The 13,354-nt window shown below is 38.3% G+C and overlaps 2 protein-coding genes across 4 annotated transcripts in view; both read left to right on the plus strand.

The window, feature by feature from the left end:
• LOC132995658 (nuclear GTPase SLIP-GC-like) overlaps positions 1 to 10,680 on the plus strand; it is a 46,479-nt gene extending 35,799 nt beyond the window's left edge. For all 3 annotated transcript variants that reach the window (XM_061065740.1, XM_061065739.1, XM_061065738.1), the window contains 16 exons: positions 232 to 448; positions 578 to 838; positions 1,703 to 1,906; positions 3,345 to 3,517; positions 3,756 to 3,837; positions 3,925 to 4,012; positions 4,108 to 4,235; positions 4,531 to 4,707; positions 4,809 to 4,960; positions 6,047 to 6,170; positions 6,922 to 7,030; positions 7,124 to 7,257; positions 7,711 to 7,792; positions 9,051 to 9,132; positions 9,236 to 9,266; positions 9,764 to 10,680. In XM_061065740.1, the coding sequence (XP_060921723.1) occupies positions 232 to 448; positions 578 to 838; positions 1,703 to 1,906; positions 3,345 to 3,517; positions 3,756 to 3,837; positions 3,925 to 4,012; positions 4,108 to 4,235; positions 4,531 to 4,707; positions 4,809 to 4,960; positions 6,047 to 6,170; positions 6,922 to 7,030; positions 7,124 to 7,257; positions 7,711 to 7,792; positions 9,051 to 9,132; positions 9,236 to 9,266; positions 9,764 to 9,790 (2,071 nt within the window). In that variant the 3' untranslated portion in view covers positions 9,791 to 10,680. The remainder of the gene's footprint in view (positions 1 to 231; positions 449 to 577; positions 839 to 1,702; positions 1,907 to 3,344; positions 3,518 to 3,755; positions 3,838 to 3,924; positions 4,013 to 4,107; positions 4,236 to 4,530; positions 4,708 to 4,808; positions 4,961 to 6,046; positions 6,171 to 6,921; positions 7,031 to 7,123; positions 7,258 to 7,710; positions 7,793 to 9,050; positions 9,133 to 9,235; positions 9,267 to 9,763) is intronic.
• LOC132995655 (nuclear GTPase SLIP-GC-like) overlaps positions 1 to 10,680 on the plus strand; it is a 30,189-nt gene extending 19,509 nt beyond the window's left edge. Inside the window, exon 25 of the transcript XR_009677041.1 lies at positions 10,123 to 10,680. The gene's annotated coding sequence lies outside the window, so the exon portion shown is untranslated. The remainder of the gene's footprint in view (positions 1 to 10,122) is intronic.
• Positions 10,681 to 13,354: the final 2,674 nt, after the last annotated feature.

Below are 13,354 nucleotides of genomic sequence, written 5' to 3' on the forward strand. Positions count from 1 at the left end.
TTTATTGATCTCGAGGGAAATTCAAAGCATCCAGTAGCAGGTTACAAGACGTACATGATATGAAACATTTGTTACAAATTAACCACAAATCGATGCCCCCCTCCCATACATACGTATATATTAACCCGAAAACAAAGATTTAAAGAATAGCCCTAAAACATTACTGACACACTATTTCATTGTTTAATTTCCAAATAAATCAAAAAATATATTTAATCCTTTGTTCAACAGAAAAAAAATTGGTGGTTTGAAGAAAGAAAAGAGGGAGCTGGTTGGTGTCTTTGGTAAAACAGGGGCCGGAAAAAGCTCTTTAATAAATGCTGTCATTGGAGAGGATGATCTCTTGCCCTCAGGAAGTTACAAAGCTTGTACAACAGTCATCATTAAGGTGGAGGCTAACAAGCAGAACCAGAACTATGAGGCAGAGATTGAATTCATTACAGAAGAGGTAAAACCTGCTTAATGAGTACTTGTCACTTTTCAAAAAGTTATGATGTTGCTGCTTATCACTTTGCTTCATGCATTTTTTTTTCATTTGATTTGATGAAACTACGTTAAAAGATTATTTTTTCATCAGGAGTTCGAGGAAGATGTGCAGGGCTGTAAAAAAATCTTACAGAATGATGCAGACGACGAAGAGGAAAATGGCGATGAACGTGACAATGCTGACAAGATCAATTTTAAAGAGGTTAAAAGTGATGCTGTTGAGATGCTGTCAGCAGTGTATGGAGAACAATGGAAAGAAATATTGGACAAAAACGATTTAATGAATCGGAAACATTTCAAAGAAATTCCACAATTTCTCAGTTCTAAGAAGAAGATCTTGTCTTTTAGAAAAGTAAGTTATAGAATAAATGTTAGTGTTATTAAAGGTCCCATATTCTGCTTTTTCTGGTTTTATATGCTCTTTAGTGTGTTTTCCAAGTATCCTGTGCATGTTTAGGCACATCTATGTGCAAAAATTCAAAGTCCGCGGAAACGCAGCTTCTCCTACGTCCTCCTGTTAGCTGCAGCATTAGCTGCATGTAACGCTCGGTTCTAGCCCCCCTCAAAAGAAAATTGTCTGTGTGATGTCTTGTCAGTGTGAGATCACTGATCTACGTCCATTGGCTCGTTGTGGCAAGCCCTGCAGCTCATGTTGCACGCCCATTAACTTCTGTAGCACGCCCACGATATGCCGTAGCCTGCGGTAGCACAGTAGTGCTAAGGTGCTAATGTTTTTGCTCCCCGGCCCTCGGAGCCAGAGTGGCTGAGCGACTGACCAATTACGGCAGAGCCGACAGGCCAACCAATCAGATCAGACTTGGCACACGTGGGGACTCTGAACGTGGGCACTTCAGAGCCTTAGAGAGAGAGTCAGAAGTGAGCCGGTGCATGGAGCGGCAGAACATGAAAACAGACACTTTTTTAAAACTTTAGCTATTGTGAACATACTTTAGTAGGTACATAGATTAAATATATGAACCCCAAAAAGGGCATAATATGGGCTCTTTAAGTTTTTTTATTTTTTATTTTTTTTAAGTGAACTTGATCCTAAATAGAAACAATCACATATCAAATGTACCATTCATAGCAAAATCATTTAGGACCTTGTCCACTAGTAACCAGATTGTCTGTGCAACCAATTGTCAATTACCCATCAGGATGTTGTATTCACCATGGTGCATCAAAATAAAATACTGAATCTTATCATTTATTGCAGGCTGAAGAGCTCTCTGCAGAACTTGTCAAATACACAAGAAGCAGATCAAAGGCCAGAGATGGTAAAGTAAAGACGTGGTTTTGGCCCCTGGTGAAGTGTGTTACTATCAGGGTGCCAAATAATGACCTTCTTCAGAATGTCACACTTGTGGATTTACCTGGAAATGGGGACCGCAACAAGAGCAGAGATGAAATGTGGAAAGGGGTAAATAATTTACTGTAAAATCCAGTGTATAACAAGCACTTTTAATACCTGTTTTTTCATCTTAAAGGTTGGCTGCGTCTTATAGACCGGTGCGACCACTATACCTTTATAAAATGCTGACACACTCGCTGTCATTACGGCGGGTGCAGCAGCCACTATCACATTTTTAAAGAACCTGATGGGATTAAAAATACATCCCCATTCATTGTGTATTGAAAGCTGATTGCATGCTGTGCTGAGGAAGACAGTCACAGACCAGGCTGGCTGCGCGACTTTTTCACTTATTTTCTCCCTTACAAGGTCATAATCACGCATTTACAGAAAACGGTGGGAAATTGTTCCCTAAATAATCCTTGTCCAGTGTTCTTTTTATTGAAATAGTCCTAAAGTTAAAGAGTGACCATCGGAGTCAGGCAGCACGACTTGCAAGTTAAGGCCCTTACACAACAAGGAGACCGTCGGCTGTCGGTCCATCGTTGAGCAGTCGTCGCCCTAGTTTTTGCGGTGTGTCCAGCTCCGTCGCTACCCGTCGGCCCCATTTGGCCTTTTTTTGGCCGTGGAATCGGCTTGAGCCGTCGTGGTTGGGTGTAAGAATCTCTCTGATTGGCTGTTCAGCTAAATTAAACAGGTGAACCAGTGCACAAGAAGAAATTCTTGTCTTGTCTATATTCTTCTATTCTTGTTCCACTAATAAAAGACCAAGGGCTGACAACGGCAGTGCCATTTTTAACCTTTTATCAGACATTATTTTCAATAAGCAGTACCTATATTACGAGTGTTGAGCGACAGCGGTGAGAATATTGTTTTCTTGTATCACAACAACGGTTTATTTATCCGCGTTCTTCCTCGTCCTCTTCCGGTTTTCGCTTTTTGGAATGACGATTACAGACTACCACCGCCTGCTGGCATGGAGAGTTATTGCCTCATGCATGCGCAGAACGTACATGTTGATTGGCCATCGGCTGTAGTCTTTGCGGTGTGTTCTAGTGCAACTTTTTCGCCAAGACAAAAGGCGTTGTGCACCGACACCACAGGCGGCCTTCGTCGCCACTAGTTCTTTGCCGTCTGCTTGGTGTGTCAGGGCCTTTAGGGGTCTGTGCTTCACAACTTTCACTGCAAGCTGAGAACTCAACTACCATACTCTAGCTAGTAGGGGTGCAAACTCCCGAAAATGAGCTGCACAGAAATTGCACGTTGTAGACTTCGCTTAACACTGTAGAAATCCTCACCCAGGAAGACAGTTTAAACTTTTTTTTCTCTCTGAGAGACTGCAAAACTTCAAAACAGGGTGCATCTTATATACCGGTGCAATTAATATTCCAGATTTTATGGTAAATGCTTTACTGTATTATCAACATTTATTAATAGTGTAACATTATTTTATTATAAAGTGCTGATATTTAGTTATTCACAATTAGATTTTATTTTATCCTTCTAGGTTGTTGGAAGATGTTCCACTGTGTGGATCGTGGCTGAAATTAACAGAGCAGCATCAGAGAAAGAAGCATGGGAGATTCTGAACAGCAGCCTTATTGGAAATGGTGGCCAATGTCAGCACATTCACTTCATCTGCACCAAGTCTGATCAAATTGGACGTCATAAAGGTCAAAGGTCAGTGATTTTTTTTCAAACATTATAATTATATTCAAACACTGATAAGATGTCCCCCTACCTAATGTGTATACCATCACAATCAGGCTATAAACTGCGTGCCTTGTTTATGAAGAAAAAAAAAAAAAAGCGGTCCAGGCCTTACCTGCATCTTGTTGAACATCACTAGCCTTCCATTGGTGTTAGTCTAATTTCTCTCTAGTGTCGCTAATCAGTTGATACTGACCTCTTCTAATAGTTTAGTGGAAGCCATAAGAGAGAGGAACGAGGAAGTAAAGGTGGAAGTGAAGGACCACTTTAAGGAACAACGGATGGTTACGGTGAGTTTTGTAGACTGACGACAACAAAAAACTAAGTTGTTCTATAACTGCAATCCCACCTTAAAATGATTCATTTTATTTTTTCAGAGACATTTCAGTGATGAATGTTTCAAAGTGTTCACAGTGAGCGCCAATGAGTTTCAGGACAGAACATTTCTAGAACCTGCTGACACTGGTAGGTGATCCCCCATGGAACAGTTAGTGGATTATTTAACGTTTAAAACATGTGAAAAGTGTCTAAGAATATTGTTATGTATTTATTATTTACAGAAGTCCCTGAACTTCAGAAGATTTTGCAAGAACTCAATGACTGTCACTCAGAAACACTGAACTACTGGTATGTGTCAGGAGCGTATGGGATACTGTCCTTAATTCAAGGGGCCCGCTGTGGAGGAGGGGTAAGATAATGTAACAACACTTTCATTCTTTTTCATAACATAGTACAGGTATATCACGTCTTGTTAAGGGATACCTTTATTTAATTATTAACCAAAGACGGGATCATATTTCTTGTTTGTCCTATTTGATAAAATTACAGTTTAACACATTATTTCATGTTTGATTAGTTTTCTGTTAAATAAACATTAACCAGGAAATTATGAAGAATTAAAAAAGATAATTGAAAGAAAGACCAGAAAGGGGGAAGTGTAGTTTAAATGTTTTGAATTTTAAATGTTTTCTGTTTGATTTCAGGCTACGGTAAAAACAGAAGTGAGCAAAGTCCTTACAGAAACAATGAAGTGTGGACATAAAGAAGTCCAAAAGTCCATGCAAGAGGCCACAGATGCTTTGGAAGAATGTCTCAAGCGTGGGGTTGAAAACTCTAAAAGTTCATGTGATGATGTCTTGGAGTCCTTTATATGTCCTGAGGTGCCTGAATATTTTATTTTCATAACAAAACCACAGATTGTCCAACCCATACTTAAATTATTAGTGTCTAATGAAATATTCTAATTTTGTTTTTGTTTCAGGGAGGGGGAAGTGGTTTTCACAAGACACTGAAATGTGTAATCGACAACTATGGTGTCCACAAAACAACGAAAGGGAAACACTTAAACCTCAATGAGGATTTAGCTGCAAAGCTGATGGACAGCATTGATGATGAATTTAGAAAGACCTTCCCGTAAGAAATTACTAAACAAGGACAAAAATTGCCTCCTAAAAACGACGGCAAAGAGCATATTAAAACAATTATTGTATACAATGCAGTAATGAAACATAAAACATAGATCAATTGTATTTGCATTGTGCCAAAACATAACAAAAGAAACTTTAGAAAAAGAGCAGAGCTGTTTTAGAAACCACATGCTACATATGAACATAGCGTGCCTTATGTACTGCATACTTAGTTCAACAGTAGTATGACTGCCAGTCTGTGGTTATTTTGCAGTATGCCAGGCCCGACTAAGCTGGTTTCTGGTCTTAGAATGCATTGGAGTAAAAAAAAAAACAACAGCCCAGCTGACAACAAACGCCACTACAGGGTAGCATCCACTTACAGTCTGGAAAAAGCTGACGAGTGATTAATTTTAAGTTGATGGTGGTATCTTTGTGTGGATTGTGATTATTTCTCGGGATACAATGGCCGTTGCTGTCCATCATCTCTGACCTGGTGCTTTGACTTGTGGGAAACGGTACGCAAGGACGACTGGTCTGATGCATATAATGTTTGTGCATCCGACCTCGCTCAGACCCCGATCAGTACGACATCCGGATAGTTTTGGCATACAGGGGATCTCGGATTTGTTCGCATACTGCATACTGCATTCTGGCCAAATCAGTACGTACTACTAATTTAAATTAGTTGGCGGTTTCAGAAAAAGCCCAGGTGAAGCCTGTACTCCATGTTGTATTATTAAAATAAACCCAACACGAGTCCATCATAAGAAAACCTTTGGCAGCATTTATGCAAAGGAAAACTGTCCTTCTAACCAGCAGTTACCTTGAGCAGAACCCGGCTAATGGTGAACAGTTTTAAAAAAAGTATTCAGATAGAAATTAAGAAGATGGATTGGGCTGTAAACTTAAAATTGGCTGTCAAGTTTTCCAAGCTGGGTGGGCAAAACTAAGAACAAGACTATTGAAACAGTTGTGATTAAGTTCAGGTCTATGTTGGATTCTGCCACTCCATCTTCTACAGCTGAAATTATTTAATTTGAAACCTGTCCAGTCTTACTTAATGAAAGAGCTACTTATGAACATGTTTCAGAACTGAATCAAATCTTGGACCATTCAACGGGACCATCAGTTCCTTTTCACTCGACACTGGGAAGCTGATTAAAAATCAGAAGTACAAAGACGTGGAACTGCAACTGGAATTTCTCAGGACTGAGGTAAAACACAGGAATAATTCAATCTAATGACTGATCAAGTAGTTTGTCGAGCAAATCAACATTAACCTGACGTTTGTGACTAATGTATGGAATAAAGAGAAAACATGCAAAAGTGAAACCAAAACAATGTTATTTATTCAGCTATAAACATTATATACACTGCCTATGAAGAACACCATCAATATAAGGGATTATATTAGGGATAATACTAGGGATGCACAATACATATCAGTTCAGATGATTAATTGGCCAATATTACGGATATATATATTTTTTTATAATCATTATTAACAATAATGGCGTTCATTTATGTTTTACGGTGTACATATGCAAATGTACTCAAGGCACAGAACGATGTTACTAATGTGAATGTAGACCAGAGGGGAGGGGGAAAGAATCGAGCCGAATGTGAAAAAACCTTAAAACGGGGGCTAGTCAACTGCTGGCTTATACTATGTGTTGGGCCTCATTGGTTATCTGCAGAAAGTGAAAAATAACTTTTACATGGTTAAAGTAAAAAAAAATATATATATTCTAAAGGCCTAACTATTTTTTGTTTTTCGTTGTTGACATTAATATACTACGTTAATGTAGCTCTATATATACATCTTTACTGATTATATTCTTAGGAGCAGGTAATTATTGGTATTGGCTCAATAAAATTCATATTGTGCATCCCTAAGTATAATAAATATTAGCCATTTAAGTTGGAGGGTCTACAACACAGATTATTCTTTATCCTCTCTCTTAGGAAGAGAAAATAAAGATAGAACTCCAAGAAACCATCCGGCAGCGTAAGAAAGAAATCTACAGCGGCCTGACGACAACAATCAAGGAAACCATGCAAACATGCTACGAAGGTAAGAGGAAAGATCTTGGCATATGAAACCTGACACTGAATCAAAACATTTAACATGAAATGTAATTCATTAAAATATTCTGTTTCATTGTAGATGCTCAAAAATGTGAAGGAAAAGGAAGACTAAAAAACACTAGGCAAATCATAAGGCAGCATGTTGATGCTAATAAGAACACCATGTTTGAGAAGGCTAAAGCTGAAATGATGTCAAAACTGGAAAACCTGAAGGTTTGTCACACAAGTTGAATGTTGTGTTTTAAAGGCTGCAGCGTGGGTGAAGAGCCCAAGACTAATTCTCACTCTGTGGGACAATAAAGTAAACCTTGATCTTTATCTAGATTTTTATCCAAACTCAAAAGATACAGCAAAAAACGTTGCACAGTTTGATTATTCTATGGTTCAATAGAACATTTCTTCTATCATCAGGTGATGTGTATCATTGAGAAAATTACTTTTGCAATTAAAACACTGCAGTCAGTGTAACAAAAAATACATTTTGCTGTTAAATATTACAGTACAATAGAAAAAAAATCCTATTGAAAAAGTATTTAGCTTTTCTGTTTTCTGAGCAGCCCAGTGAACACACGTTTAACCTGTTACTTTACATAAGATCCAGAATATGTTGAACACTATATTTATATTCCCTGGTGATAAATTTGAAATATTTTGATGCCGATTTAGGAGGAAATCCTGAAGAAACTGAACGACACAATGAAGGAGTCTATTGAGCGCGCACTCAATTCAGATGGACGATTACTTCCAGGTAATGTGGATGTTTAGAAATTAAAAAGGATTTTGCCAAAATGTACTCTGCCAAAGTAAAACCCAAAACTAAAGAATCTGCAAGCATTGAACCTTTGAACATTTCCTGTTGATGTAGGTCGGTCACATTGATGTTGCACAATAGCTCAGTCATGTCCCCTAGAACAGGGTTTCCCAAACTATTTAGCCCGTGACCCCCAAAATAACGGTGCCAGAGACTGGGGACCCCCACTGTCCCTGGAAGTTTGCATAGGCATATCCAAACACTGGGATTAGTAAACACAAAAAAACACAGCAGCCTATAATAATTGTATTATTTCATTGTGTCTGTGTGCATTTTTATTTACAAAGAGCAACAGACACCTACATTGTTACATTCTTGTGCAAAGTTACATTTGAAAGTTTTTTTACAAATTACTTTCATTTCATCACAGATCTCACTTAAGGACTATGGCTTTATTTTAAATTGAACAACCTTTTGTATACAATTTTACAGTAATGGGTAAATGTGCAATTTTAAGTCACTTCAAATGTTTATTTGTTTATGGAAGACATCTTGCGACCCCCCCCTCTCAGTGTCTTGCGACTCCCCAGGGGGTCCCGACCCCCACTTTTGAATGAACATCAGGGAGGTGCAGGGCAGTGCAAAAACAGCAGACCTAGGAAGAAGATATACCTGCACACCTGCAAAAAAGCCAAAAATTATTACCTGAAGAAGACCTCTGGGGGAAACGTTGGGATTGTGATGGAATAAAAACTTTTGTGGCATTTGAGCAAGCGTGCAGGTATATCTCGTTCCTCAATAGCGTCCCCTAAAAAATGTTTACTACACAATCCAGCACATTTCACTAATGTACTTCATGTGGGTTAGGTATCTAACACGTCCAGTCCTACACACAAGCCTGTGATATCTAAAGATACAAACAGGGAGTTTGGATGTTATTTTGAAAATTTGATGTATTTATGACCATGGCAGGACAAAAAAAAGACATTTCCCCATGAGACAGGAAGCTCATATATATCTGCATACAATATGTCTGAAATGTCAGGTTTAATCCCTGCCTGAAAAAACTTACATGCTAATATTCATCCACAGAAATAAAGTCACCTACTAAGAGGATATTACAAGTTTATGGTTTTGCCAGATTTTGAAGCAGATTATCTTCACAAATGGTCATTCCTGCTTTAACACAGAAAGTGCACACCAAAGTGCAAAGACATTTTTTTCCGAGGTTGAAGTTTAACTTTTTGTGTTTTAGATGTCAAAGAGGAGCTTGAGACGGTGACAAAATACTATCAAGAACTGAAGATAATCACAGATGAAGGAACATCACCAGTCAGGTAAAACATTTTTTTAAAGTAGATAATGCTCTGATTTTAAACTGTAAGAAATCACTTCACTTATTTTTATAACAGTTGCTAACAATGCTTCTATTCACACTAGTGCTGATCAACCCGGCCCGTCATCTGCACAGGTAAGTTTAAGTAAAAGTGGTGATTAAAAGTTAAAATTCTGGTAGACAATGAAATGGTAATATGAAAGTTATCAGTAGAATATCACAACCTTTGTGTTTAACTCTCTTATTATTGATATTTCAGGGTTTTAGATGAAGAGAAACAGCTGAGGCCTGTTTAACCACTGAGGATCCCACAGGGAACATTGAAAAGTCAAATGAGGCTTCTGGATATCAATCAATCAATCAATCTTTATTCATATAGCATCTTTCATACAAATTCAAAGTGCTTTACAGCGACTGAAAAACAAGAATAAACATAAAATAGTGACAAAACAGGGTAGAAATAAAAATGGATTTAGGAGTAGAGAAGTAGAGACTAATGCACACCAATAGGAATAAAAGAAAGTTAAGTTAAAACTGAAAAGATTAACAAAAATATAGTTGAGATAATAAGAGGGTAAAGATTGCCTTAAATCTCTTAAATTACTTTTAAATGAAATGTTTTATTGCCTTAGGTTTACCTGATGCAGAGAAACAGCTGAGGCCTGTTTAACCACTGAGGGTCCCACAGGGAACATTGAAAAGTCAAACAAGGCTTCTGGATTTGGTGTCAACCTTTTCATCAGATGTTTATTTCTGCTCTCTTTTAAGTGGTTTGTTGACATGTTTGATGTGAGTTTCAGAGATGTTAGATTAGTGATAGGACAGTTTTCCTTTTGATTAGTCGTGGTGGGCCTCAGGCCAGAAATTGCAATGGGTGGTGGAGGGTCGGGGGGGATGTTGTGTTTTCATGATAATAGTTTCTTTTTTCTGCCTTTTTGACTCTATTAGATAGGACAGCTGAAGAGAGACAAGACATTTTGGGAGGAAAGAGTGGGGGGATGACATGCAGCAAAGGGCCAAGGTCGGATTCAAACCCACAGCTGCTGCTTAGGAATGTAGCCTCCGTACATGGGGCATGACATAACCGTTAGGCAATCCAGCACCCCTTTCATGTTTCTACCATTTTTTCAGCTAGACATCAACTTCTTTAATAATTCAGGTTTTTTTATTCTTGAATATGTGTTTTTTTGTGAGTGTTTTTATTTTATGAATTTAGAAGTGGATGATTTGATGTACTCCCTGCAGTTTCACTGATTATTACTATGTCTTATTAAATCTTGAACCCTAATCAAAGAATTAAGATTTTAGGCATTTCAAGGGCTGATCTTGTTCTTTTGTGATGATTAAGGACAAGACTGTTTTTACTGGGATACAAAACTTAAATCTGTGATGATATATTAAGGGCGAAATAGAAGTAAATTTTATTATCAGACCAACTTTTCTGGCTTCCTGATATGAACTGTACGATGTTTTTAAAAATGTTTTTAAGTCTTCACTGATTATAAATTAATTATAGCACATCATGCAATAAAACTCCATAAAATGTCAATGTTGTTACCTTTTTATCTTTATTATGAATCTGGTATAAAAGTCCTGCAGCTGCCCAAAAGATTTCCTTTCAAACCCAACGTGTTGTAAATACACAGAAGATGCTCATTTAAGTGACATGTTGGGGTTTTATGTTATAAGTGATGTTGGGTTTTAGATCAAAATGTGGTTATTTAATTGATATAAATCATTATCCTTAATAAATTATTAATATAAATGAACAATATTATTAAAGTGATTTAATAAGAACGGGGCACCACCCTGAAATCAATATACTAATATTATTCATAATTAATAACATGTATTTAATAAATTGAAGGCGTGAAATCCGAACACTAGCCCTTGCACCCAGCTTATATCACAATGCAAATACACCAGTAATCACAAACAACTGCTCTCTTAAATTAAAACAGAATTTATTTAACAAGCAGCATCAACTGCAATCAATTAAACTCAATCAAACAAATAACTACTATAAACTAAACTACAGCAAACAAAGTATTTACCAGCAAACAGTGTGGCACACGTGTGTGGTTGTGTATGTGTGTGAGAAAGAGAGAGAGGGATAGGAAGAAGACAAGATGGCGGGCAAGCACCATTTAGTGACGTCACATGGGGCAAAATGGTGGACAACAAAGCCGTGTGGCGTGCGTGTGTCTGTGAGAGAGAGAAAGAGCACCATGTGGAGCTTCGTCAGGTAGGTACAAAATGGTGGACAACAAAGGGAGCTGTGTGGTTTGGCCTTTGTAACCGCTTGAGCTCTCTGAGACATTTTTAAACTGGTTATGAAGATTTGCATGAGGGTTTGCATAAAACAGTTACTGCAGGACTAGATTTTGATCTTTGACCACATAATGTAGGTGTAACTTGGCTCGCCATCAACCTTCAGAAATGAGACGAACAAGCCCTTCTGGTGCCAATGGGTGAGATACTTTACATATCAGGCAGGAAGGTCATTATACAACATGATTATTTGTTTGCTAGAAACTACTGAATTTGTGACAGCTGGAACTTTTTTTTTGCTTTGTCACATCAAAGCTCCTGAAACAGAACACGTTTAATGCTGTTGACTTCACTGCCTATTGAAGCGAAAGAGACCATCAGCATCTATTTGGTTATTACAAATGTCTGCCACCTGGTTGATGTCAGCCATTCACTGCACACTTTTTTATATTAATGCGCTACAAAGATTCACAAAAGCAGGAGGAGATTTCCTCTGAAAAGAAAAGAATACTTACACATACTTTGATGTGTACAAGACAAATCAGCACAGTGGTTAGAGGAAGCACTTAGCTCACAGAGGCTGCCAAAAACAACACAAACCAAACGTTCCTCACTGTAGCTTTCATTTTAATATTTTGTTAAAAACAAGACTGAAACCTTTTAATGAAACAGTTACCAATAAATCCTGTGAGGTTTTATTTAATAAAGTGTCATATGGCCTCTCCATAGGATCTGATGATGTGTTTTTCCAGGTTTTTTCCAGTATAAAGTGTCTCCTGCTGTTTTCTTTAACACTACTATATGAATCCTGTAATGTTAAACATTATGATATGAGTCTCACAGCTTAAAACGAGGGAAGCAGGAGTGATCCAGCTCAGGTTCATCACTGTTACCCTGGATTTAATTTAAAGATAAAAGCCCTATTCGCACGGGACTAGTATTACCTGGGGACCTCTAGTAATTTGTAATAAATGCGGAGGTCATCTGTGATCTTAATCCTGTGCGAATCTGCCATGTCCGTAATTTGTAAAGTAAAAATTCCACCGCAAATTACCTACCATATTTCGCCAAACACAGAGGTTATGTGATAATTTTAGTCCCGTGCGAATCGGCATCTCAGTGATTTGGGGTAGTTTTTTTTATTTTTTTTAAGGTTTGTTGTGTTCTCCGCACCTTTTTTCTGCCTTTTCCCAGTCCAGAATTATGGAGGCTGCATTGATTCAATTATCAATTATAAATGAAAGTTTTGATCGCATTTTGGGTGCAAATTCAGGAGGCTTATCTACCTACACAGCATGGAGACTCATTCGCAGAAAGAGCAAGCTCAAATCCATCAGAAGAGCGAAATCTCGAAAGATGATTAGATGGATTACATACATGGAACATTTTTCTATCTTTTACGCATAGATTACGCAGAGCCTTGTGTTATACGAGTAGCGTATGTCTGTCTGTGAATGGCTCAGTGTGAGTGAGGAGAGAGAGAGAACGAGGGCAGTGTGTGTTCGGCAGGTGTGTGGGAGAGGCACGTTACTGATGCCGGGGACCGGAGTAGAATCAGCGCAGAGAAACTAGTCAGCATCTGATACCATTTGAGCTCTGTGTGCGTAATACACGGCCCAACACCTCAAGTAACAAGCCGGACTCTCCGTGTCTGTTTACATCTTGATGCACCCCAGTTAAAGTGAGGGCTACAACTTTGGCCCTGGAGCAGACCAATCAGTCTCTGCTGTGCGCTCCGACCACGGTCGGAACGCCAAAGCAGGAAAGGCTAACACTTGACATCATATCCGGTGGATAATGTCAGTAAATTTGAGTTAAAGGTCCCATATTCTGCTTTTTCTGGTTTTATATGCTCTTTAGTGTGTTTTCCAAGTGTCCTGTGCATGTTTAGGCATATCTATGTGCAAAAATTCAAAGTCCGCAGAAACGCGGCTTCTCCTACGTCCTCCTGT

Source organism: Labrus mixtus, chromosome 20, assembly GCF_963584025.1.
Source record: "Labrus mixtus chromosome 20, fLabMix1.1, whole genome shotgun sequence".
NCBI lineage: Eukaryota > Metazoa > Chordata > Actinopteri > Labriformes > Labridae > Labrus > Labrus mixtus.